The sequence below is a fragment of the Oncorhynchus gorbuscha genome, linkage group LG07, assembly GCF_021184085.1.
Source record: "Oncorhynchus gorbuscha isolate QuinsamMale2020 ecotype Even-year linkage group LG07, OgorEven_v1.0, whole genome shotgun sequence".
Taxonomy (NCBI): Eukaryota; Metazoa; Chordata; class Actinopteri; order Salmoniformes; family Salmonidae; genus Oncorhynchus; species Oncorhynchus gorbuscha.
In genome coordinates this window covers 63,266,692-63,293,791 of record NC_060179.1, presented here as the reverse complement: position 1 = coordinate 63,293,791, position 27,100 = coordinate 63,266,692, and the positions used below count along the sequence as shown (strand labels likewise).

Here is a 27,100-nt window from a genome sequence, read left to right as displayed (position 1 = left end):
AACTTCCCTAGCGGCTAACAGTAACCAAGGCAACCCCTCCTCCCAATCCTTATCCATCTCAGTACAATAAGCTCTCAACAAAGACTTAAGTGTTTGATGGAAACGTTCCAGTGCTCCTTGACTTTGCGCGTGATAGGCGCTAGACACATTGTGTTTAATATGGAGCTGTTGAAGAACCTGACCAAACAGATTAGAGGTAAAATTAGATCCTTGATCACTCTGAATGACCTTAGGGATTCCAAACAATGAGAGAAACTGAGTCAAAGCTTTTAACACCGATTTAGTCGTGATAGATCGGAGAGGATAGGCAGCAGGAAACCTAGTGGTCTGACACATCACAGTGAACAGGTAACTGCTACCCTTTTAGAACGAGGCAGAGGACCCACACAGTCAATAATCAGATACTCAAAAGGTTGGCTGAGTACAGGAATAGGAAACAATGGTACTGGTTTAATAGCTTGATTAGGCTTACCAGTTAATTGACAGGTGTGACAAGTTTTGATAAAATCAGAAACATCCCTCTTTAATCTAGGCCAAAAGAAATGTCTTAATATGCGATTGTAGGTTTTCCTCACCCCCATATGTCCAGCAACGTCGCTGTGAGAAGTTTCCAACACCAACTCACGAAGCTTAACTGGTACAACAACTTGACTAATTGCCTCCCCAGAAAAACACTATCATGAGACACCCACTTTCTCATCAGGACATCCTCTTGGAGAAAATAGCCATGGGCGACATCTCCCAACTGTTCTATAGGCACAATTTGATCACGCAACTCTTCCAACGTGGGGTCATCCCGTTGAGCATTGATTAGATCTGAGCGGGTTACAGATAACGGGATAACAGGGAAGACAGTGACATACTTTGTATTATTATCATTAGTCGGCGCAGTGACTAGTTCGCCACGGCTCATAGAACGTGTCACTGCACACGCAGAGAACACCTCTGGGAAACTCTGTACACTCTCATCAGGAATCCCAACAAATGACGGCTTAGTGGAAACCACTAGAGATGGAAACACGACTGGCCATACACGCTCACCTGCCAAGTTATTCCCAAGGATAACGTCGATACCCTCAATAGGCAACGAAGGACGCACCCCCACAACAACTTCACCCTTCACCAGCCCACAATCCAACATCAGTTTATGCAATGGAACTGACAGAGTGTTCAAACCTATTCCCCTAATTAGAACACTATTCCCCGAATCAGTCTCAGCAGAAAAGGGTAACTGAAAGATTAGTGGAATCTGTGTGGGTAGCTGGACAGGTAGGATGACTGACAGTGAAGGTGAACAGGTGGTCACGTGTCAGGTGACAGAGGAATGTATGAGACTGAGGCAGGAATTCCTTTAACCATAAAGTGGTATATTTACTGGTAGTCTGTGCTGCATCACAAAGGAAACAAATAACATGTATACAATCAAATTCATAATCAAAGATCAAATCATAGCAGTCATTATTAACAATTCACATTACACAATATGTTTCAAGCGTGCGCTCCAAGCCGCGCTCCGCGGTGATAACTATAAACAATAACTGAATGGCCCACTCTCCCGATCACCACAGATCATTCAGATGAAAGGTAAGAGTCGGTGGACTTACGTGGATTCATGGACGCACAGAACTTCTGGATCAGATGGATTTAAGGAAGAGAAAGCAGCGAGATTAGGCGATGGCAATTTCCTCCTTTTATAGAGTTGAGATCTGTAGGACATTTCCACCTGACCTAATTAAAGCGCCCCTGGCCCAGCTGAGTAAATGGCAATTAATTAAAGGAGTATTCCACCAACTCCTTGGGCCTTTTCTACAGCCACCCCGGAAATGTGTTAATTTCCACATTCCTCAAAAAGGCTCATTGCTCCCCGTCCTCTGTCATCTCAGGGAGAGGAATCAGTCGGGCAACTGGCCGGATATATGTCCGGTTCTTCACCTGGATTTCCACTGATCTAACACGACCATCGGTCCCAGGCATGGTCTTAGTTATACGGCCCACCGGCCAGGAGGCTCGAGGCAGCTGAGGGTCCACCATCATTACTACTTGGCCAGTTTCCAGGCTGGCCATTTCTCTCCGCCATTTCCCTCTGTGCTGTAGACTTGGTAGGTAATCCCGAATTAATCGGGCCCAAAAATGGTCAGCTAAGATTTGGCTGTGTCGCCACCGGCGTCTGCCTATGAGGTTGGTATCAGCATACATGGCTTGAGGAAGTGACGCATCTCGGCGTCCCATCAAGAGCATATTCGGTGTAACCGGATCGGGGTCAGCGATGTCTGCAGAGAGATATCCCAAGGGTTTGGAGTTCAGAATCCCTTCCACCTCTATCAGGACAGTCCTCAAGACAGTTTCAGTGACAGTTTGGTCCCCTAGTACGACTCGTAAGGCCGTCTTTACAGATTTGATCTCTCGCTCCCATGTTCCTCCAAAATGAGGAGCGCCTGGAGGGTTAAATTTGAATGAGATTTGTTGGTCCATCAGCTGATCCTGGAGGCTGGGTTCCATGGCTTGGAAGGCTTCCTCCAACCTGGCTTCTCCTGCCTTGAAGTTCGTACCTCTGTCAGCCAGGATCTCGTAGGGTTTCCCCGTCGGGAGATAAACCGCCGTAGGGCCATGAGGAAGGCTTCCGTATCCAAACTCTCCAGTAGGTCCAGGTGGACACATCTGGTTGTCATACACTTGAATAGAATGCCCCAGCGCTTTTCCACACGACGACCTAACTTGATCATCAAGGGGCCGAAGCAATCTACTCCTGTTGACCAGAAGGGTGGTTTAAGGAGGCGCAAGCGAGCAGGGGGTAAATCTGCCATTTTGGGCACCGTAGCTCCGGCCCGCCATCTCTGACATTCTACGCAGGCGTATTGGTGCTTACGAATGGCTCCTCGTCCTCCAATTATCCAGTACTTCCGCCTCATCTCCCCATAGACCCTCTCTGGCCCTGGGTGGAGAAGCCGCTCATCATAACTCTTGATGAGGAGCCTGGTAAGAGGGTGTCTGGAGTCGAGGATAATTGGGTGGATAGCATCTGGGTCCAAAACCTCCGCTTGGCGCAGCCTCCTCCGACTCTGATCACTCCAAGGATTGGATCATATTCTGGGGCAAGAGAGAGAAGACGGCTGCCCTTAGCCACTTCCCTACCGGCTTTCAGAGCTTTTAACTCCTCAGGAAGCTAACTGCTTGTGCTTGCTGGAGGAGTAGTGTCTCTGCCGCGAGGGAGGTAGGTATAGAAGCCACCCCATCTGAGGTCTGGTTTGTGGCTGTGATCAGATCCGGCAGTGTTTGGGATTGTGTTAGGTCAGGGAGAGCCGTTGTTGGTTCCGTAGAAATACTGTAGCATTGGGCGGACTTCCTTAACTCATGAGCTTCAGTTGGTTGCGGAGGGGCCGCACGCCTGGGGGCTGTCGGCCACTCGTTCTCTGGTTGGGACAAGAATGGTGGTCCCAAGCTCCAGCGATGGGGTTTAGCCAATTCCTTAAGGGTTTTACCTCTAGTAATGTCATCAGCAGGATTGTTTATGCTATCAACATACCTCCAGTCCTGGACTTCTGTTAGGTCTTGGATTTCCGCAATGCGAGTCCCGACAAACACCTTATACCTGCAGGACTCCGACTTGAGCCATGTCAATACAGTGGTCGAATCACTCCAGTAGATGATCCTTTGGATTGGCAAGGTGAGCTCGGCTCGCAAGGTAGAGGCCAACTGGGCTCCGGAAAGGGCAGCACTGAGTTCCAGCCTAGGCATTGACAACTGCTTCTTGGGTGCGACCCTGGACCTGGCCATGACAAAGGAGACATGGGTGTGGCCTGCCTTATCCTCCACTCTAAGATAGGAAACCGCCCCATAAGCTCGCTCCGAAGCGTCACAGAACACATGCAGTTCCAGGCATGATCCCAGTTGGTCAACACAGGATGGTACATAACATCTTGGCATTTGGACATCAGAGAGCTCCGTTAACTCAGTTTCCCAACAGATCCATCGTTCCACTAGGTCAGCTGGGTGGATTGGTTCATCCCAGTCCCTCTTGGTCTGCCACAGGTCCTGGACTAAGACTTTGGCCCGTGTTGTGTATGGCAGGATATACCCAAGGGGATCGTATTGACTGGCCAGGGTCCGATAGATGGTGCGCAGAGTGGGGGTTTCGGTACTCGGGGATGAGAGGTGCTTATACCCCAGGGTATCCGGTAGGCAGCTCCACCTCAGTCCTAGAGTGGGCTCTTCTGGGTTAGCACCAGACTGCCTTAGCCATAGTTCACTGCTACTGGACCTAGCTTGTCGCGGGAGGTGCTGGATAACCTCCGCTCTGTTACTAGCCCACTGTCGGACCTCAAATCCCCCTTTGGACAGGAGATTCCGCACTTTATCAAGGAGTGATTTCGCTTCAGCCGTGGATGGGATGCTTTGTAAGCAGTTATCCACATAGAAGGCATTTTCCACTGAATCCAATACTTCTGGGTCACTGTCTGGATGCTCCCGTGCGTGTCTCTGCAGAGCGTATATGGCACAGCAAGGACTGCAGGTGGTGCCGAATGGGAGTACCTGCCATTCATAGATTGTGGGCTCTGCATCTCGTTCCATATTTCGCCATATGAACCAGAGCAGTGTGGTGTCAGAAGGCAGTAAACGAATCTGATGAAACATGGCTTTGATGTCTCCACTGATGGCTGTAGAGTGCTGCCGGAACCGGAGAAGGACACCGAGCAAGGAAGGACCTAAGGTTGGTCCGGGGAGTAGACAGTCATTCAGGCTTTGACCAGCTGCTTGGAATGAACAGTTGAAGACAAGTCTATACTTCCCACCATGTTGCTGGATAACATGGTGAGGGAGATACCAGGATTCACGGAGTGCATTTCCCTCTTCATGAGCTGTCACTTCAGTGACGTAGCCTGCCTTCACAAGGTTATGAATCTCTCGGTTATGAACTTCTGCAAGCTCAGGATTCTTCACCAGGCGTCGCTCTGTTCCACGCAGTAGTGGGAGTACAGCCCGTGTCGTGGTTGCCAGAGGAGGATGGTTGGGCACCCGTAGCAGTGGGGTTGCATACCTGCGAATGCCATCCATTTCAGTGGTGGTGGTGCTCTTCTCCAGGAGGTCTAATGCATAGGAGTCATTTTTCGAGCGAGTGACCTCCTGTAGCTTCCGGTTGGAGAAGGTGTCCATCTTCCATAGCATCTCAACATTCCGAAGGAGGTCAGTGGCTGCATCTGGATTGCTTCTGGTGAAGAGGACTTGCTGTGACTGTACAGCTTGGGTGGAGAGAAGTAGATGGGATGGACCTTGCACAGCCCAACCCAAGGATGTATGGACAGCAATGGGTCCTCCTTCTGGTCCAGCTCGTATAGGCTCAGTCGGGGTGACGAGATGTGGGTGGTCTGACCCAATCAGGATAAGTGGTGCTACTCTGGCCAGGTTAGGAAGAGGCAATCCTCGTAGATGAGGATATTGTTTCTGTAGAACACTTACCGGGCAGCAGTGCTCTGCGAGATTCAAGCCATCTGCCGTGAAGGCATTGGTGATGTTATAGGCCACGTCCCTGTTTCCTGAAGGTGAAATGCTAAAGGTTACAGCAGAGCCTTTCATTTGGATAACATCATGTCGCACCGTTCTGAGATTAAGGGTCTCGGGGTCCCTTCCAGGTTAAGCTGACGGGTGGCCGCTGTGAGAATGATTGTTCTTTCTGACCCATCATCTAGAACGGCGAATGTATCAATGCTTCTCCCTTCACTTTGCAGAGTGACCTTGACCACCTTCAACATGACCCTTGGAGACCGGTTCTGCTGGTCGAGATACAGCTCCTTTGCAGCTCCTACCATGAGCATACTCTGCTCCTTCTTTGCTTGGGGAAATAGATCATGCAACACGGTGAGATGGATTTCTTTACAGCGGTTGCAGGGTTTCCTCAATGTGCAGGTCTCCACCTTATGGCTACGGGCACACTTGTAGCATCGCTCGTCTGAAGTGATCCAGGCCTTCAATTGAGTTTGAGTGAGCTTTTTTACTCTGGGGCATGAGCCAAGGAAGTGCCCCTTACTATTGCAATATGGGCAGTAAGGCTGGAATTTGATGTTCTTGCTCTTGAGAGGGGTCTTCTTCCCGGGTTCCTCCCGGCCTCACTATTTAAGTACATGGTAGTGGGATTTGGTCTTTTCTGTCCCTGCTGGCGTTCAAACTCCTTCCTTCCCCCTGTGGCTATGGCGGAGATTGTGGCCTGGTGAGCGATGCTCTTCGCCTTTGCCTTCACCTCCAACCATGTGGCCAGGTCTCTGAGAGCATAGGTGCTTCTCGAGCCCTCTTTCAGGATGCCCTTATTCAAACAATGTTCAATGAAACTGTCTCTGAGGTACACTGGAAGTTTGCTAAGAAGCCTGTCCACGTGGGAGCCACATTTAAGCTCGTTCCCGTCTTCTCCTTCAACGGATTGGAGCATCGAGGTCAGGGATTGGACAGCCAGGGAGAATTCTTGGAAGGCAGCATGGTCTCCCATTTTAATTGGAGACGTGTTCAGGATGTTGTTTAGTTCATTCTGGACTAGCTGACGTGGCTCACCATATCTCGCCTTCAGGGCCTGGAGAGCTGTCGTGTATGGTGTTGCGGAGTGCATAAAGGATTGGGCCAGCCTGTATGCACTGGGAAACCGCAAATGATCCATTAGTACTTGGTATTTGTAGCGTTCTGACAGATGACCGTGAATACCCAGTAGACTCTCCAATGCCATTTCCAAAAGGACAAATTCACTCTCCTTTCCGTTTTCAAAGTATGGCAGTTTGGGTCTGGGAATTCCATAGGCTGAGGCTACTAGAAGTTTCATAATGTTGGCTCCCTCTTCTGGTTGCGTGAAGGATGAACCCAGTACTTCTGATGAGCCCACTGTGGCCTCATTGGGCCGGTCACCTACTGTCCCAGACCCACCATTTGTGGCAGCCGGAATTGGGAGAGAGCCCTCCGACCTGTTGTTTGAGGACTGGCCTGGCCCTGGATGAAAGGAACGATTTGCCTTGGTTGGTAATTGGCGGAAAGGCGAAGGAGTGATGCTTTGTCCAGATGGAGGAATGCTAACTTGTGTCACTGGCATAGAAGGCGTTGGCGGAGCGGCCCGTCTCCCGTGCTCCATGTTGGCTGTTGACCCCGGAGCCTCCGAGGACTGTGTGCCATGCTGTACCAGAGGGGCAGATTGGGAAAGAAAGGCAGACAGTTCAGGTCCATGTGGAGGGGTGGTCAGGTCAACTCCTGTACGTTCTTCTCCAGGAAGGATGAGACCATCCGTGCCTCCTCTAATTCCCTTCTGGCTTGACGGTGCCGTCGCTGCTGTGCCAGGTCCTTGGCAATGAATTCCCTTTCCTGTAGAGCTCTACGGGCCTGCACATCCAATTGGTGACATCGTTCGTCAGCCTGTCGTTCCTCCTCAATCTGACGCTCAATTTCCTCCAAAGCTAATAGTTTCATCCTCTCTTGTAGGACAGCGGTCTGTGAATTGCTGAGGGCTAGTGAATGGCGGCTGCCATGGCCACTTCCAAAGGGGTATCCACTGGTCGAACTCCCACTCCGTCTAGAGTGCTTCGACAATTTCCCATTAGTTAAGGGCTGAGCGGAGCCTGCCTCTGGAAGCTGGTCGACCTGTGCAGTGGGAGTTACCTCTTCCATAGGTTCCTCACGTAGACCACTTTCCTGATCCAAAGTAGTTTCCGGTCCTTGGCTCAGAGGGGATGGTTGATGGCTGAAACATATAGTTGATCCATCAACTCTTTGAGCTCTGGTGGGCTTGCCCTTTGATGTCGGAACCTCGACCACATAGTCCTTAAGATAACCAGGTGCTTGCCTGGTTCTTCTGGTGCTGCTGGTGGTTGAGGATGAAGCCTTTGTTACTTTAGGCTTAGCTCCTGGATATTTCCTTTGTTCCAAGACCTTTCTCTCAGCTGCTCTCTCCTCCTCTCTTCCTCCTTCCAGTGGAGACAATTCTTCCCTCTCCGCCTCCATTTCCTTTTCACCTGTCTTTGGTTCAGTCATCATCCGGCTCAAAGGACCATTGAAAGATTAGTGGAATCTGTGTGGGTAGCTGGACAGGTAGGATGACTGACAGTGAAGGTGAACAGGTGGTCACGTGTCAGGTGACAGAGGAATGTATGAGACTGAGGCAGGAATTCCTTTAACCATAAAGTGGTATATTTACTGGTAGTCTGTGCTGCATCACAAAGGAAACAAATAACATGTATACAATCAAATTCATAATCAAAGATCAAATCATAGCAGTCATTATTAACAATTCACATTACACAATATGTTTCAAGCGTGCGCTCCAAGCCGCGCTCCGCGGTGATAACTATAAACAATAACTGAATGGCCCACTCTCCCGATCACCACAGATCATTCAGATGAAAGGTAAGAGTCGGTGGACTTACGTGGATTCATGGACGCACAGAACTTCTGGATCAGATGGATTTAAGGAAGAGAAAGCAGCGAGATTAGGCGATGGCAATTTCCTCCTTTTATAGAGTTGAGATCTGTAGGACATTTCCACCTGACCTAATTAAAGCGCCCCTGGCCCAGCTGAGTAAATGGCAATTAATTAAAGGAGTATTCCACCAACTCCTTGGGCCTTTTCTACAGGTAACACAGACTCCAACACAAATGATTCAGAGGCACCTGTGTCTCTCAGGATCTTCACTGGCACTAGGTCTTTACTTCCTAACATAGACACAAAACCTTCTGTAATGAAAGGTAAATAGTCTGGATCAATATGGACTTTCACATTCTCCTGGGCCTGAGGAAATGAGTCAAGAATGAACTGATGTGGAACAGGTGCAGCTAACGCAGCAGGCTTAGATTTAGCATAAGCACCCTTTGACCTGAGAAGTGGACATTCGTTTTTCCAATGACCTGAACCTTGACAGTAGTGACACTCCTGCCCAAAGTCAGCCTTACCATGGGAGTCAGGTTCAACCCTAGTTGAATAGAACTCTGCCCGAGAACCAAAGTATCTCGGTGAGCGAAGCCCAAATCTATCCGAATGCCCCCACTCTTTCCGAATACGGGGTTTTGCAAAGACACTTTTGTGAGTCAACACATACTCGTCCGCCAAAACCGCAGCTTCAGCAACATTCTTTACTTTCTGTTCATTAATATAAGTGGCAATACGATCAGGAATTGTGTCCTTAAATTGCTCTAACATAATCAGATCACACAGCCCTTGGAAAGTCACAACTGCAGAGGCGGAACACCAGCGATTAAACTGTAAAGATAACTGTCGCGCAAACTCAACATGAGTCTGGTTATCGTCCCTTTTTAAAGTTCTAAATCGTTGGCGGTAAGCCTCAGGGACCAATTCATAAATCTGTAACACAGCTGTTTTAACTTTATCATAACTGGCACTGTCGTGTACACTAAGAGCTGAATATGCTTCCTGCGCTTTACCAGTCAGCACACACTGCAACATTAAAGTGCGGTCAGAATCAGGCCAACTCCTAGCGTCAGCAACCCGCTCAAACAACGAAAAGAATGTCTCGGGGTCCCTTTCATTAAACCGAGGCAATAACCGCAAGTTCCCAACAATATCAAATGTCTCTGGGGCATGACCAAAAGCGGAACTACCCCTAGGTAAATCTGGGTCACCTTCCCAAAACAAACTCTCCCCTGAGATCTTTCCTTCCCTAACCAACTCTATACGTTCTTGTTGCAACTTGATTTTAGCACGCTCCATATCTTGTTTAAATGCCAATTCCTTTTCATATTTCACACGATCATGCTCTAGCTTCTCACGATCATGCTCTAGCTTCTCACGATCATGCTCTAGCTGTAACAAAAGCAGTTCTTTCTGCTGTTCAAAAAGAAGGCTACTAGGACTAACCGATGGAATGGCTATTGTAACGTTATGGGAGACAACAAATCCTCAGCAGAGGCTGGCCCGGTGGTAACTTCAAGAATACCACTCTCCATCAGATTGGCTTTCAATATCAACCTAATAGAATTCTTTAGACGTTTATCACTAATCTCAACCTTGTAGTGTTCCGCGACCTTCAACAGCTGTTCTTTAGTACCTAAATCTAACAATTCCTCTGATGGAGAGCGAATGAACTTATCTACATAAGACGCCATAATCACACAAAAAAAAATTATCGCTTTTCCCTTCTGCTGAGCACACCAGAACACAACCCGAGAATTGACAATCACCCTGAGCACCACAGAAGAGAGATGAGATATGGAGCTTCCCCAAAACCTACAATAACTCAACCCTAGTCTTCGTGCAGATTTGCGGTGGGAATTTACGCACTGTAGCCCGCTGGCAAGGAAATAGAACTCCCCAGCATGCTGGCAAATTCCACCAAGCCACGGATGTGCCCCCGAGACAACTGCTCAGTCCACAGACACCACACAAAAATAACAAACATTAACCATGCCCAACATATTCCAAAAAATGAAACACGTCACTAAACCTATCAGGGGAAAAAGGCTATAGCTCCGGGTAGCAAGTTCCACTACCCTACCCAAATCTCCCACCGAGGTACACAGCAGATTACTCACTTCAGACTGACGTCCCAACAGAAAGTAGAACAAGAGTTCAGGCTAGGCAGGGCCTGGAAACTAACCATTATACTCTCTCCAACATAGCACACAAACCAAACAACAAAGGCAACCAATACTGGGCCGATCACACTCAAACACCATATTCAAACCAAACACGTACCTCCACGGTCTCCCAAACCAATAGTTCAAAGATCCCGGACGAGCCCCCACTTGTCACGAACCGGCTCAAAGCCCGTAACAAAGGGAGACAACGTGGAGATAAGGAGTAGCAAAATATGTATTTATTAACTAAAGCAACTAAGTATAATATACAATGGTGTGTGTAATCAGTAATCAGTAGTGTAAGTGAGTGTTTTGCATGCATGAATGTGATAATGCAGGGTGATGAAAGGTGCCAAAGCAAACAAACAAAAGGCCACCAAGAACCACAACACAATCTACATAAGGTGTCTGCATGGAGAGAGTCTCCTCCATGAATGTGGAAGAGGTCTATTTATCCTGGGAGACACCTGGCCCAGGTGTTTCCCATGTAGCTGACGACTCTCTCAACTCCGCCCACCGGCATCCTAATAAGGAAACAAGAACAAAGACAGAATACGGCAGACAGAGTGGGAGGGTAGTCACATGATACTACCTGTGGAGCGAAGCGGAATGCGACCGGGTTGTTGAGTGCGGAAGTTCTATTCAGTAGACGTTGGCTAGCTGTTGGCTAGCTAGCAGTGTCTCCTACGTTAAGGACGACAAATAGCTGGCTAGCTAACCTCGGTAAATTAAGATAATCACTCTAAGACTACACGCTCTAAACTACACAATTATCTTGGATACGAAGACAGCAAAGACAACTATGTAGCTAGCTAACACTACACTAATCAAGTCGTTCAGTTGAGTGTAATAGTTTCTACAGTGCTGCTATTCGGTAGACGGTGGACGTTTGCTAGCTGGCTAGCTGCTGGGCAGATAGCAGTGTAGACTACGTTAGGACGACGAAATACGAAGTTGCAATAGAAGTGCTGACTGTTTCACTTTGTTGTCCTCTTTCTTTTCCTTTTTCTTCTGTCCTTATTTTGTCCTTATTTTGTCTTCCTTTCTTCTGTTAACTAGATATTTTTTGTTGTTATTCTTTGTAAGCTAGCTAGCTTCTTCCAGGAGAGTCCCTAGCAACTGCTTAGCAACAAGTAAAAAATTCTGCTAGCAATTGAGCTAGCTAAGATAACTGTACAATTTTATGAAAAATAGTTACTTTTTCAAAAGCCTGTCTTTTTTGGTTTGTTCCTTGTTTTGTCTTCTATTGAGTCTTGCAGTTTTCTCTTGATTTTTTTCGATGTACTTCACTCTAAAAAAACATTTAAATCTCAATATATACAGGAGCTCATTTTTCAGCAGCTGCTCAATTAGTATTGTTTGTTGGTTTGGCAATTTCACTGTCAGCCAGAGAAATATGCTGAGAAGGATTGTCACCACAGCAAGCAAGGTACTTGGAGTCAAACATACAGGCCTGGATGAGGTCTTTAAGTTCAGGGCCCTCCGCAAGGCTCACAAAATCATTTTAGACCCAAGCCACTCCCTGCACCTGGACTTTGAACTACTCCCCTCTGGGGGCAGGTTTTGGGCACCCCTCGGCAGGAAAAACAGAACTAGACAATCATTTGTGCCAGGTGTGATATCCCTCCTAAATAGCTCGGGCTAATGTTCCTATCGACCCAGTGAGGCTAGTCTCTTTTTATTGTTATGTACTGTTATGAAAGTTGTATTGTCAATTTGTTTTGTTATTTAAACGCCACTTTAAACGTGTACATGACACTGCAACAAAATGTCCCCATAGGGGGACAATAAAGTCAGTAAAGTAAAGTGTTATTCACCAGGAGGAAGGTGGTAGATGAGGTACGCTTGAGGTTATATGGGAGAAACTTGGAGAGGGTGGGGGCCTTCAGGTTCCTTGGGGTATACTTTGACACTAGGCTGACCAGGGCAGAACACATTGAGAGAGTGGTGGGAAACTGTAAGAAGGGGCTAGATGTGATGTGCTGTCTGACGGTGATTGAGTGGGGGCTGGCAGATCGTCATTGAGGAACATGTACTGTATGTTGCATTGTTCAAATCTGTAATAGACTATGGCAGTATAGCGTATGGTTTGGCAGCCAAGGACCAAGGACTTCCAAGGACATACTGGGTCAGCATTTGTAGTGCAAGAATGTGGGGTGGCAGTCAGGAAACGTATTACAGATCATCTGGCTGTATATACAGCAGAGCTGATGGCCATACTGTTGGCCTTGCAGTGGGTGGAGGAAGTCAAGGCAGACAGAGAAGTTATTTTCTCTTATTCATGTGCAGTATTGATGAGTCTGCAGTCCTTTAGCTCATGTAGCAGCCAGTTGATTAAGACTATAAATGTGATAGAAAAGCATCCAGCAGGAAAGTGTGATTCTTGCCAGGAAACCAGAGACAGTGGAGCATGTACTGATACAGTGTGGGCAGTATGAGTGGGAAGAGAGAGGCTGAGATTCAGTATGAGGGAGAAGGGTATACAGGAAATTTGTTTAAATAGTATACTGAGTAGAACGTTATTAGATACAGTATTTTTTTTTAACATTTAACGGAGCTAGCAGGTCTCCGACCCACATTCCAGTACAGTAGGTGGCGGTAATGCACCATAACGTTGGTTGCCAATCGCTAATAAACCCCACAGAAGAAGATGGACGTGGAAATGAACAAATCACGTTTGTAGATTTACATGCGTGTCATTTCCTGATTCAGGGTCAACAACATGGTGCCGTCCATGGTCTGGGCGAGCCAATGATTTGAGTGGATATTTTCCTACGAATGCCTTTTATTTCTAAAATTACTTCGCTAATATTGTACAAGAGCTAATGCTGGGGCATTAGATTGTTATTCGTTGTTTTTCCACTGTCAAAGAGTATTGAACAAGCGTCCATCTCTGCTGCTGCTCACACAACTGATCATGTCGGGGACAAATGTGTGGACTCGCAGTCGGGAGAGGATGAGACGGTTCCCAGAGCTTTTTGCCCAGTGTTCTGGTGAGGTGTGTAGCCACCAAACAAATTCATACTGAAAAATATATAAACGCAATATGCAACAATTTCTACGATTTTACTGAGTTACAGTTCATATAAGGAGAGCAGTCAATTCAAATAAATAAATTAGGCCCTAATCTATGGATTTCACATGGCTGTGCAGGGGGGTGCAACCATGGGTGGGCCTGGGAGGGCATAGGCCCACCCACTGGGAGCCAGGTCCAGCCAATCAGAATTCGTTTTTCCCCACAAAAGGCCTTTATTAGAGACATTACATTTACATTTAAGTCATTTAGCAGACGCTCTTATCCAGAGCGACATACAAATTGGTGCATTCACCTTATGACATCCAGTGGAACAGTCACTTTACAATAGTGCATCTAAATCTTAAAGGTGGGGGGGTGAGAGGGATTACTTATCCTATCCTAGGTATTCCTTAAAGAGGTGGGGTTTCAGGTGTCTCCGGAAGGTGGTGATTGACTCCGCTGTCCTGGCGTCGTGAGGGAGTTTGTTCCACCATTGGGGGGGCCAGAGCAGCGAACAGTTTTGACTGGGCTGAGCGGGAGCTGTACTTCCTCAGTGGTAGGGAGGCGAGCAGGCCAGAGGTGGATGAACGCAGTGCCCTTGTTTGGGTGTAGGGCCTGATCAGAGCCTGGAGGTACTGAGGTGCCGTTCCCCTCACAGCTCCGTAGGCAAGCACCATGGTCTCGTAGCGGATGCGAGCTTCAACTGGAAGCCAGTGGAGAGAACGGAGGAGCGGGGTGACGTGAGAGAACTTGGGAAGGTTGAACACCAGACGGGCTGCGGCGTTCTGGATGAGTTGAAGGGGTTTAATGGCACAGGCAGGGAGCCCAGCCAACAGCGAGTTGCAGTAATCCAGACGGGAGATGACAAGAGACGTAAATACCCCTCAGTTTCATCAGTTCGCTGGTCTCAGACGATCCCGCAGTTGAAGAAGCCGGGTGTGGAGATCCTTGGCTGGCGTGGTTACATGTGGTCTGCGGTTGTGGGGCCGGTTGACATACTGCCAAATTCTCTAAAACGACATTGGAGTTGGCTTATGGTAGAGAAATTAACATCACATTCTCTAGCAACAGCTCTGGTGGACATTCCTGTAGTCAGCATGGCAATTGCACGCTCCCTCAAAACATGAGACATCTGTGGCATTGTGTTATGTGACAAAACTGCTGACTTTTTGTCCCCAGCACGAGGTGCACCTATGTAATAATAATGCCGCTTTAATCAGCTTCTTGATATGCCACACCTGTCAAATAGATGGGTTATCTTGGAAAAAGGGAAATGCTCACTAAGCGTGATGTAAGCTTTTTGTGCATATGGAACATTTCTGTGATCTTTTATTTCAGCTCATAAAACATGGGACCAATACTTTACATGTTTATTTTTTTGTTCAGTATAGATGGCCACTGTTTGCCATCCAAATGCATAAAGCCAAGTGAAGTTGTCATTCTGCCAATGTGAGAACTTGTCCCAGTGTTTCTCCTACCATTGTATAACTGGGGCGGCCCACCAACTAATTTGGCTTGTGGCCCTGGATGATGCTTTTGGGGAGGAAGCTCGTAAAATAAAAGGGGGAAACACTGCCTTAAACAATAATATATCTATTGTGTTTCCGCAATCATCCTCCAACAGAAGTTTGATCTAAATACTGACTTTTGAATATCATGTCCCCAGGCTGCAGCTTATGGGAAGTGTGTGACAGCTACTACCACAGGCAGACAGGAGCTGAGAAAGGACCTGTGTGTTAAAGAGTTTGATGCTCTGAAGACTTGCATTGTTACAGCAGTGAGTGGCATATTACAGGTGTTCCATCATTTTCTATGACATTTTGTCTGTCTTTGATGTATAAATTAAACTGACTTCATCTTATTGTCTTGCAGGCCAAGAAGGGAGTGAAGTAGACCATTCCGCCCAACACATCTCTGATGGACATATAGTGCATTCTGCTGGACATAGGCTTTATCGTGAACATAAACAGGGGTGTATTCACTAGGAACTAAACGGACGGAAACTAGGAGGGACCTACCTGAATTTGTTCAATAGAAACGCTTAATTACATTGTAAAACATTTGCATCTGTTTGCAGTCTGCACTAATGACTACACCCCAGGCAGTGGACCTAATGTCCCCGTTGTTCCATGAACATCATGTAGTACTGTTTCAGTAATGTGATGGCAGGTGCTGAAAGATATCTTGACTAGTCCCACAAGAATAATGTTTGACTTGTTGTTGGTCCCAGAGGTAATGTTAGCATGGTGTTTCAACTAGTCTTCAATAGTGCGTCAAGGTCATACCGTTTGACTATGCAATAACATGTAACCCACCACCGAAGACTTGCAGGACTGTATTTGTCATGTAGAAATATGCAAATTGATGTATGGGGGTTCTCTTTGGTTAATGTACACAACACACATTGACAACCAACATTTCATAGTGACATTTTCAGAAATATGAATCGACCCAGAATGAAATAACTAATTCTAAAAGAAGTCATGAGTCACTGTTGATGTCCTCCCTCTATGAAGTCCATTTCATTCACTGTTCCTTATGGTAGCCACAGCACTGGGCACCATTGTAGAAGTCCAAGCCACTGTTTCAAATGCTACAAGAATAGAGAGCGAGAGATGACGACTAATTGCACTTCTGTTCTGGAAATGATGCATTTACATCTTGGGGTATAAAGATATTCACTTCAACCCGTTTATTTCACCCCAAGTTAGGATAAAGGCACAAAGCAATGGAGCCCTCACACACAGGATATGACAAAACAAAAGAACCATATTCCTTTTAAGTCACAGAAGAAACACTGCTGTAGCACATGTAAGGCACAAGAACGTGGAATGTAGAATCAGAGTTATGGATTCAGAACTCAAAAAATAAAATCATATTGGAATTGTACCGTATGTGAGTGACAAGGATACGCATTTCTACAGCACTACATTCTTATTTTTATTCATCAAAAATATGATTCTGTTTTCAAAATCAAGAGTCAAATTATCTGGAAGAAGCACTGAAGCTAACCAATTGATCCCTATTTAAATGTTTTGAACGCTTTCCAAAAATATGTAAAAACCAGCATGAGGACATTTAGCGACAGTTCAGAGAACATCTAGACGCTATCTACAGCACACAATAACCAACATACATTGGGCTTAACAAAACCACTACAGTAACAAAAACACCAGCACGTAATCTTTCCAGAGCCAAAATGAAAACGCCAAATCACTTAGAAGTATCAAGGGATTTAAAATGACTAAAATACAAGTCATTGGATAGATGGTACATTGCTCTCTCAAAACACAGGATTAAAAAGGAAACTCTGTATGTGGTATTGCATCGCTTAACATACATTCTAGTCCAAATCTCACCCCAGAGAAAACTAAAAATAAGTTAACATTTACATACAAATATATTTTTAATAAAGCCTAGAACTATGGCAGCATTATACAGCATATTATTATAGAATAATATGTGATCATTGCTACAATATCTTTATCATCACTGTTATCCTGTATCTCCTGGAATCATGGAAGGAGCACTAAAGAAAGCACTAGTATTTGGTAATAGATGCCCACAGACTAAGGTCACATGAAGATGCAAACCAATTCAGATCAGATCTTTTGCCAATAATTGTGAAAAAGATCAGAATTGGGTTGCCTGTGTAAATGCAGCCAGAATGTTCCCTATCACATCAATGCATCTCACACACACACTCCTGTACTTGTCAGGTATTGTGAAGGCAGGTGGTAAGGCAATAGAGTGTGATCCACGGTACATGACTGTGTGGGGGAGAGAAAGAGTGTGTGTATGCGTTGTGATTAGTATGAACATGTGTACAAGGTTAGCGCAGTCTGACCCAGTGTGTGTGTGCACAGTCTGACCCACTATGTGAGAGTGTGTTTGTTTAAATATAGGGATTCACAGTCCAAACCAACGGTCCATGAGTGTATGTTATACCGTATTCATGTGCGTGTATGCCGTTACCCAGTCCCTGTTACTCGTCTCTCTCAAGCTCAGAGGTCTGTTTAATCTGGCGTGTGTGTACCAGTGCTCCCCCCAAGGCTGCATGGAGATCTGACCCCCCCATGTCCAAGAAGGGCTCCAGCTCACCCTCCCTGGACTCCGCTGCCCCTCCAGTACCTCCTACCCCCAGGGCTCTCCTTCTCCTCCTCAGGTCCATGTCTCCTTGGTCCCTGGCCTTCTCCTTCTCGTGGATCACCTGGGGCTGGGCTTCCACAAAATCCCTGGAGTCTGACTGGGCGGCTGCCCTCTCCTTCAGGTCCCGTCCACTCTTCACAGCCCCTAGTTCTCCTGGTTCACCAGGTCCTGGCCCAGCTACAGCCAGAGCCTCCCCCCTCTTCCTCCCCTCTTCGCTCTCTCCATCACCTCTCTCTCAGTCTTTTCCTTCTCCCACTGGATCCTCTCTTGCTCTGCTTTCTCCTTATCCACCTTCTCCCTCTCTGCTCGCTCCTTTCCCAGCCTCTCTTTCTCCGCTCTCTCCTTCTTTACTTGGTCTTTTTCCATCTCCTGCTCTCTCACCAGTTTCCCTCTCCTCTCCCTGTCTAACCGTTCCTTCTCCACTCTCGCCTGCACCTCTCTATTGATCCTCTCCTCCTCCAGTGTCTCTTTCTCCATCCTCTCCTTGTCCTTGTCTACTACTGCCTCTACCAATCCTTTCCCTGGCCGGTCCTCTGCTTTAGCAGGTGGTGGTTGCTCCTTTCTGTGTTTGGGCTGGTCTGGTTCTAGCTTCACCCCCTCTGCCACCTTCTGACCCAGCGGTACCCCTCTAGCTCCCAGCTCCCTCTCCTTAGGGGCCTCCAACGCTGCCCCTGCCACAATTGTCTTAGGGACTTCCTGGACTACTTCCTTGGGGATCACGGGGAGAACCACTTTGACGACCTGCTCTTCTGCACTCTTCTCCACAGGGAGGACCTCATTCTGGGGCTGGACGTGAGGCTCGGCCCCTCCAGCCTGTAGAGCTCCTGCTCCTTTGAGCTCCTTGGCATCTGAGGCCAGGGCAGGGCCATCTTGATCTGAGTCTTTGGGCTTGGATGCTCCCCCCTCCTCCTGTACTCCCTTCTCTGCATCAGCCTCTGGAGCTCCATCTGATGTAACACAAGATACAAATATCATTATTTACTTTCCCTTTAACTGACCTAACATTTCAATTACTCATACTCAGCACTTAGACATGCATCAGAATATAAACTTAGAGCATGTACGAGAGTGCACACACTGAGTATGTGTGTGTGTGTGTGTACACACACCTGTCTTTTTGGGGTGCATCTCCTGGTGTTGTTCCTGTATGACAGCCAGTAGTTTCTCCTGCTGGTCCAACAGTCTCTTCTGCTGCTCCTGCTGCTCCTTTATAACCTGCAGCAGAACGGCATGGTCCAACTGACCCTCTACATGGGGGGAGACAGGATTAGAACATACCAAAACACACACAGGGGGAGTCAATTAGAGGGGTTGGAATGTACCAAATGAAATGGCACAGCGATGGGGTGAAGTTCATAAATCATACAGTGCATTCAGAAAGTATTCAGACAACTTCCATTTTTCATATTTTGTGATGTTACAGCCATATTATAAAATGTATTAAATCATCCTCATCGGCAGACTCGACAGCCTTTGTTTCTCAAATGATTGCCTCGCCTGGTTCACCAACTACTTCTCAGATAGAGTTCAGTGTGTCAAATCGGAGGGCCTGTTGTCCGGGCCTCTGGCAGTCTCTATGGGGGTGCCACAGGGTTCAATTCTTGGACCGACTATCTTCTCTGTATACATCAATGATGTCGCTCTTGCTAATGGTGAGTCTGTATACTTCTGGCCCTTCTTTGGACACTGTTAACAACCCTCCAGGCAAGCTTCAATGCCATACAACTCTTCTTCCGTGGCCTCTTAAATACAAGTAAAACTAAATGCATGCTCTTCAACCGATCGCTGCCTGCACCTGCCCAACATCACTACTCTGGACGGCTCTGACTTAGAATACATGGACAACTACCTAGGTGTCTGTCTGGTTAGACTGTAAACACTCCTTCCAGACCCACATCAAACATATCCAATCCAAAGTTAAATCTGGAATTGGCTTCCTATTTCGCAACAAAGCATCATTCACTCATGCTGCCAAACATACCCTTGTAAAACTGACCATCCTACCAATCCTCGACTTCGGCGATGTCTTTTACAAAATAGCTTCCGATACCCTACTCAACAAATTGGATGCAGTCTATCACAGTGCCATCCGTTTTGTCACCAAAGCCCCATATACTACCCACCATTGCGACCTGTACGCTCTCGTTGGCTGGCCCTCGCTTCATACTCGTCGACAAACCCACAGGCTCCATGTCATCTACAAGACCCTGCTAGGTAAAGTCCCCCCTTAGCTCTCTGGTCACCGTAACATCACCCACCTGTAGCACACGCTCAAGCAGCTATATCTCTGGTCACCCCCAAAACCAATTCTTTCTTTGGCCAACTCTCCTTCCAGTTCTCTGCTGCCAATGACTGGAACGAACTACAAAAATCTCTGAAACTGGAAACACTTATCTCCCTCACTAGCTTTAAGCACCAGCTGTCAGAGCAGATTACTGCACTTGTACATAGCCAATCTACAGTATAATTGAGCCCAAACAACTACCTCTCTCCCTACTGTATTTAATTTATTTATTTATTTTGCTCCTTTGCACCATTATTTATTATTGCACCTCCACCATTATTTTTATTTCTACTTTGCACATTCTTCCACTGCAAATCTACCATTCCAGTGTTTTACTTGCTATATTGTATTTACTTTGCCACCATGGCCTTTTTTTTGGCCTTTACCTCCTTTATCTCACCTCATTTGCTCACATCGTATATAGACTTGTTTCTACTGTATTATTGACTATGTTTGTTTTACTCCATGTGTAACTCTGTGTCGTTGTATGTGTCGAACTGCTTTGCTTTATCTTGGCCAGGTCGCAATTGTAAATGAGAACTTGTTCTCAACTTGCCTACCTGGTTAAATAAAGGTGAAAAAAAAATCTACATACAATACCCCATAATGACAAAGCGAATATCTTTAATAAACATTTTTTTCAAAAGTATTAAAAATAAATTATTCAGACCCTTTGCTATGAGACTTGAAATGGAGCTCAGATGCATCCCGTTTCCATTGATCATCCTTGAGATGTTTCTACAATTTGATTGGAGTCAACCTGTGATATATTCAATTGTTTGGACATGATTTGGAAAGTCCCAGTTGACAGTGCATGTCAGAGCAAAAACCAAGCCATTATGTTGAGGGAATTGTCCGTAGAGCTCCGTGACCGGATTGTGACGAGGCACACCTGGGGAAGGCGACGAAAAAAAATGTCTGCAGCATTGAAGGTCCCCAAGAACACAGTGGCCTCCATCATTCTTAAAAATGGAGGAAATTTGAAACCACCAAAATTCTTCCTAGAGCTGGCCGCCCAGTCAAACTCCCTTGGTCAGGGAGGTGACCAAGGACCCGATGGTCACTCTGATAGAGCTCCTGGAGTTCCTCTGTGGAGATGGGAGAACCTTCCAGAAGGACAACCATCTCTGCAGCACTCCACTAATCAGGCCTTTATGGTTGAGTGGCCAGACGGAAGCCACTCAGTAAAAGGCACATGACAGCCCACTTGAAGTTTTACAAAAGGCACCTACAGACTCAGACCATGAGAAACAAGATTCTCTGGTCTGATGAAACCAAGATTGAATTATTTGGCATGAATGCAAAGCGTCACGTCTGGAGGAAACCTGGCACCATCCCTACAGTGAAACATGGTGGTAGCAGCATCATGCTGTGGGGATGTTTTTCAACAGCAGGGACTGGGAGACTAGTCAGGATTGAGGGAAAGATGAAATGAGCAAAGTACAGAGAGATCCTTGATGAAAACCTGCTCCAGAGCGCTCAGCACCTCAGACTGGGGCGAAGGTTCACCTAACAGGACAACAACCCTAAGCACACAGCCAAGACAATGCAGGAGTGGCTTTGGGGCAAGTCTCTGAGCCCAGGAAATAGATAGAAATAGATGTGCAGCAACGCTCCCCATCCAACCTGACAGAGCTTGAGAGGATCTGCAGAGAGGAATGGGAGAAATTCCCCAAATACAGGTACGCCAAGCTTGTAGCATCATACCCAAGAAGACTCAAGACTGTAATCGCTGCCAAAGGTGTGTCAACAAAGTACAGAGTAAAGGGTCTGAATACTTATGTAAATGTGATCCGTTTTTTAAAAATTATTTGGCAAAAATTGACAAACCTGTTTTTGCTTTCTTATTATGGGGTACTGTGTGTAGATAAATGAAGAAAAATAAACAATTGAATACATGTTAGAAGGCTGTAACAAAAAATGTGCAAAAAGTCAAGGGGTCTGAATACTTTCCGAATGCACTGTATATTGAGCAGTATTGGTATCTACATCTGAGGGAGAAGGAGCATTCGATTTATCCAAACAAACAGCATAGGGATGTGTTTATGGGTGGGAGGCTGGAGGAGGGATAACTCAGTCAAACTAATGGTTGCTACAAACAAGATGTGAGCAGTTTAGGCAAGGTGGGGGGGGGGGTACTGTGTGAGAGGGCGTGAGGTGGGTTAGGACTTGGGGATTATGGCCATGTGGGTTGGGGGGGGGCAGAACTAGAAAATATTACTAAACTGGGTACTACGCTCTTATCTCCAGACTTCATTAGTTGATTGAATGACTAGATGTGAATACAGTAGGAGAGAGGAGTTCATACCTGCAACCATCTTTTTTATCACTGTGACAGGAGCCCGGCAGAGGAAAAGAAAAGGAGCGAGAAAGAGAGAAAAGAAAGAGTGAGTCAGCAGAGAGATGAGTGTGAATCAGGACAAAGAGCGAGAAAGTAACGAGAGAATCACACTTCAAAAACAACCAGGCAAAAGCTTGTTGCCAAAGACACACTTGAGATGGAAAGCGAGAATAGAGATAGACAGAGATAGAGAGAGACGCAGACAGACAAAGAGGTGGTACAAGTCAGAGTAAGAGAAAGAATACAGACATAGCATGGAATGGTACAACTGAAGTGGGAAGTTTACATACACTGAGGTTGGAGTCATTACAACTCGTTTTTTAACCACTCCACGCATTTCTTGTTAACAAACTATAGTTTTGGCAAGTCGGTTAAGACATCCACTTTGTGCATGACAGGAGTCATTTTTCCAACAGATTATTTCACTTATAATTCACTGTATCACTATTCCAGTGGGTCAGAAGATTACATACACTAAGTTGACTGTGCCTTCAAACAGCTTGGAAAATTCCAGAAAATGTCATGGCTTTAGAGGCTTCTGGTTCATCCTTGGGAGCGATTTCCAAATGCCTGAAGGTGCCAATGTCATCTGTACAAACAATAGTACGCAAGTATAAACACCATGGCACCACACAGCCGTCATACCGCTCAGGAAGGAGATGTGTTCTGATGAACATACTTTGGTGCGAAAAGTGCAAATCAATCCCAGAACAGCAGCAAAGGACCTTGTGAAGATGCTGGATGAAACAGGTACAAAAGTATCTATATCCACAGTAAAATTAGTTCTATATCAACCTAAGCTGAAAGGCCGCTCAGCAAGGAAGAAGCCACTGCTCCAAAATCTGGATAAAAAAATCCAGACTACGGTTTGAAACTGCATATGGGGAGAAAGATTGTACTTTTTGGAGAAATGTCCTCTGGTCTGATGAAACAAAAATAGAACTGTTTGGCCATAATGACCATTGTTATGTTTGGACTAAAAAGGGGGAGGCTTGCAAGCCAAAGAACACCATCCCAACCGTGGCAGCATCATGTTGAGGGGGTGCTTTACTGCAGGAGGGACTTGTGCACTTCACAAAATAGATGGCTTCATGAGCAAGGAAAATTATGTGGATATATTGAAGCAACATATGAAGACATCAGTCAGGAAGTTAAAGCTTGGTCGCAAATGGGTCTTCCAACTGGACAATGACCCCAAGCATACTTTCAAAGTTGTGGTAAAATGTCTTAAAGACAACAAAGTCAAGGTATTGGAGGGGCCATCAGAAAGCCCGGACCTCAATCCCATAGAAAATTTGTGGGCAGAACTGAAAAAGCCTGTGCGAGCAAGGAGGCCTACAAACCTGACTCAGTTACACCAGCTCTGTCAGGAGGAATGGGCCAGAATTCACCCAACCTATTGTGGGAGGCTTGTGGAAGGTTACCCGAAATGTTTGTCCCAAGTTAAACAATTTAAAGGCAATGCTACCAAATACTAATTGAGTGTATGTAAACCTCTGACCCACTGGAAATATGTTGAAAGAAAGAAATCATTCTCTCTACTATTATTTCACATTCTTAAAATAAAGTGGGAATTCTAACGGACCTAAAACAGGGCATTTTTAGGATTAAATGTCAGGAATTGTGAAAAACTGAGTTTAAATGTATTTGGTTAAGGTGTATGTAAACTTCCGACTTCACTGTATATCCACTATAACAAGAAATTTAAAAAATCCATCCATTCTGCCAGTCTATGAGCTGCTAACCCTGGTCCTTGGTCTGTACTTCAATGCTTTACTACTTCTTACTCTTCCACTTACCATCCATTTTGTCCTCTGCTCCTCCCTCCCTCTCTTCCTTTGCTTCTGGAGCAGCAGCCACCTCCGCTGCCCCAGGAACCACTGCTACAGGAACTGGGGCCGCCGGTTCACCTAAACCACAGTGGCAAAGGTCGGGTGACGTCAAACAACTACTGCCAATCAAATCCCTGAGCATCTGAGTTGATTGAATGTTCTGGATAAAGAACAGTCATACGCACGTTTCCCAGCAGCATCTGGGGCTTTGGCCGAATCCTCAACCAGCACCTGCTCAGCCACCATGTCCTTCACAGCAAGCACCTCTTTCACTGGGTCAAGTTTCTCCACTTCCTTTAGGGGCAGGACTTCTTGTTTCTTCCCCACGCCCGGGTCAGGCTTCTCCAGCACCTCATTGAACTGAGCCTCGGCCTCTTCCACTTCCTCCTTTTTCACTACCACTTCCTTCTTCTCTCCTCCCTCAGACTGCCCCTCTTCTCCTCCCTCTGCAGGTTGGTTCTTCTCCTCCTCCAGCTCGGCGTCGTTCTTCCTCTTCTCTATCTGGACCTCATCGTGAGGGATGGGCGGCTCGTGCCGATGGGCCTCCCCATCAGGTACCGCCACACCTGAAGGGAGGGAGGAGGGACACACACACACACAGGTATAACATGGGTTTTCAGGTGTTGCTGTAAATATTATTCCTGACTTTTTTTTAAAACCTAGAACTTATAGATTACTGGTTTTCTTGTATGTTGCAGTCTAGTGGATTTTGCTTGGTTCTAACAGGTTCTCCTAGGTTCTGAAACTTTCTCCCTAGTTCCATACCTGCATCGGGGCGGTCCAGCTGTACCTCCTTTTTCATGTCTGCTCCTGCTTGTTCAGGTCCTTTGATCTGGGGGGCCTCAGCCTTTTCCTGCCGTCTCTCCACTGGACGGTCTGGCTCTACTACAGCTGGGGCTTTAGGCCTCTCCACCAACACAGGCTTCACCTCAGGCTGTTTCACTGCCACTGGCTTCTCTACTGCTGGGAGGGAGAGAAATGAGAGAGAGAAAATGGAGTGCATTCGGAAAGTATTCAGACCCCTTGACTTTTTCCACATTTTGTTACGTTATTTTATAAATTTTATTCTGAAATTGATATAATCGTTGTCCCCCCTCATCAATCTGCACACAATATCCCATAAAAGACAAAGCAAAAACAGCTTTGGCAGCAATTACAGCCTCAAGTCTTCTTGGGTATGATGCTACAAGTTTGGGACACCTGTATTTGGGGAGTTTCTCCCATTCTTCTCTGCAGATCAAATCAGATTTTATTTGTCACATACACATGGTTAGCAATGTTAATGCGAGTGTAGCGAAATGCTTGTGCTTCAAGTTCCAACAATGCAGTAATAACCAAAGAGTAATCTAACCTAACAATTTCACCAAAGCTACCTTATACACAAGTGTAAAGAGATGAAGAATATGTACATAAAGATATATGAATGAGTGATGGTGAGAGCGGCATAGGCAAGATGCAGTAGATGGTATCGAGTACAGTATATACATATGAGATGTGTAATGTAGGCTATGTAAACATTATATTAAGTGGCATTGTTTAAAGTGGCTAGTGATACATTTTTTACATGTATGGCAGCAGCCACTCAATGTTAGTGGTGGTTGTTTAACAGTCTGATGGCCTTGAGATATAAGCTGTTTTTCAGTCTCTCGGTCCCTGCTTTGATGCACCTGTACTGGTCACCTTGCTCCGCTATCGCTTTCTGGATGATAGTGGGGTGAACAGGCAGTGGCTCGGGTGGTTGTTGTCCTTGATGATCTTTATGGCCTTCCTGTGACATCGGGTGGTGTAAGTGTCCTGGAGGGCAGGTAGTTTGCCCCCGGTGATGCGTTGTGCACACCTCACTACCCTCTGGAGAGCCTTACGGTTGTGGGCGGAGCAGTTGTCGTACCAGGCGGTGATACAGCTCGATAGGATGCTCTCGAAGTTTGTGAGTGCTTTTGGTGACAAGCCAAATTTCTTCAGCCCCCTGAGGTTGCGCCTTCTTCACCACGCTGTCTGTGTGGGTGGACCATTTCAGTTTGTCCGTGATGTGTACCCCGAGGAACTTAAAACTTTCTACCCTCTCCACTACTGTCCCGTCGATGTGGAAGGGGGGTGATCCCTCTGCTGTTTCCAGAAGTCCACGATCATCTCCTTTGTTTTGTTGACGTTGAGTGTGAGGTTATTTTCCTGACACCACACTCCGAGGGCCCTCCCCTCCTCCCTGTAGGCCGTCTCGTTGTTGTTGGTAATCAAGCCTACCACTGTAGTGGCATCTGCAAACTTGATGATTGAGTTGGAGGCGTGCATGGCCACGCAGTCGTGGGTGAACAGGGAGTACAGGAGAGGGCTCTGAACGCACCCCTGTGGGGCCCCAGTGTTGAGGATCAGCGGGGGGAGATGTTACCTACCCTCACCACCTAGGGGTGGCCCGTCCAGTACCCAGTTGCACAGGGTGGGGTCAAGACCCAGGGTCTCAAGCTTGATGACGAGTTTGGAGGGTACTATGGTGTTAAATGCTGAGCTGTAGTCGATGAACAGCATTCTCACATAGTTATTCCTCTTGTCCAGATGGGTTTGTGCAGTGTGGTTGCGATTGCGTCGTCTGTGGACCTATTGGGGCGGTAAGCAAATTGGAGTGGGTCTAGGGTGGAGGTGATATGGTCCTTGACTAGTCTCTCAAAGCACTTCATGATGACAGAAGTGAGTGCTACGGGGCGGTAGTCGTTTAGCTCAGTTACCATAGCTTTCTTGGGAACAGGAACAATGGTGGCCCTCTTGAAGCATGTGGGAACAGCAGACTGGGATAAGAATTGATTGAATATGTCAGAACCTCTCAAGCTCTGTCAGGTTGGATGGGGAAAGTCGATGCACAGCTATTTCCAGGTCTCTCCAGAGATGTTAGATCGGGTTCAAGTTCGGGCTCTGGCTGGGCCACTAAAGGACAT

General features: G+C 46.6%; 1 protein-coding gene across 4 annotated transcripts in view; it reads right to left on the bottom strand.

Annotated features, from left to right (window-relative positions):
* Positions 1 to 15,886: 15,886 nt before the first annotated feature.
* LOC124040208 (putative sodium-coupled neutral amino acid transporter 10) overlaps positions 15,887 to 27,100 on the bottom strand; it is a 31,576-nt gene continuing 20,362 nt past the window's right edge. For 2 of the 4 annotated variants that reach the window (XM_046357157.1, XM_046357158.1), the window contains 6 exons: positions 24,939 to 25,136; positions 24,359 to 24,739; positions 24,141 to 24,251; positions 22,309 to 22,329; positions 18,826 to 18,963; positions 15,887 to 18,663 (listed from right to left, as the gene is read on the bottom strand). In XM_046357157.1, the coding sequence (XP_046213113.1) occupies positions 17,894 to 18,663; positions 18,826 to 18,963; positions 22,309 to 22,329; positions 24,141 to 24,251; positions 24,359 to 24,739; positions 24,939 to 25,136 (1,619 nt within the window). In that variant the 3' untranslated portion in view covers positions 15,887 to 17,893. The remainder of the gene's footprint in view (positions 18,664 to 18,825; positions 18,964 to 22,308; positions 22,330 to 24,140; positions 24,252 to 24,358; positions 24,740 to 24,938; positions 25,137 to 27,100) is intronic. The other 2 variants (XM_046357159.1, XM_046357160.1) reach the window with 2 other exon arrangements.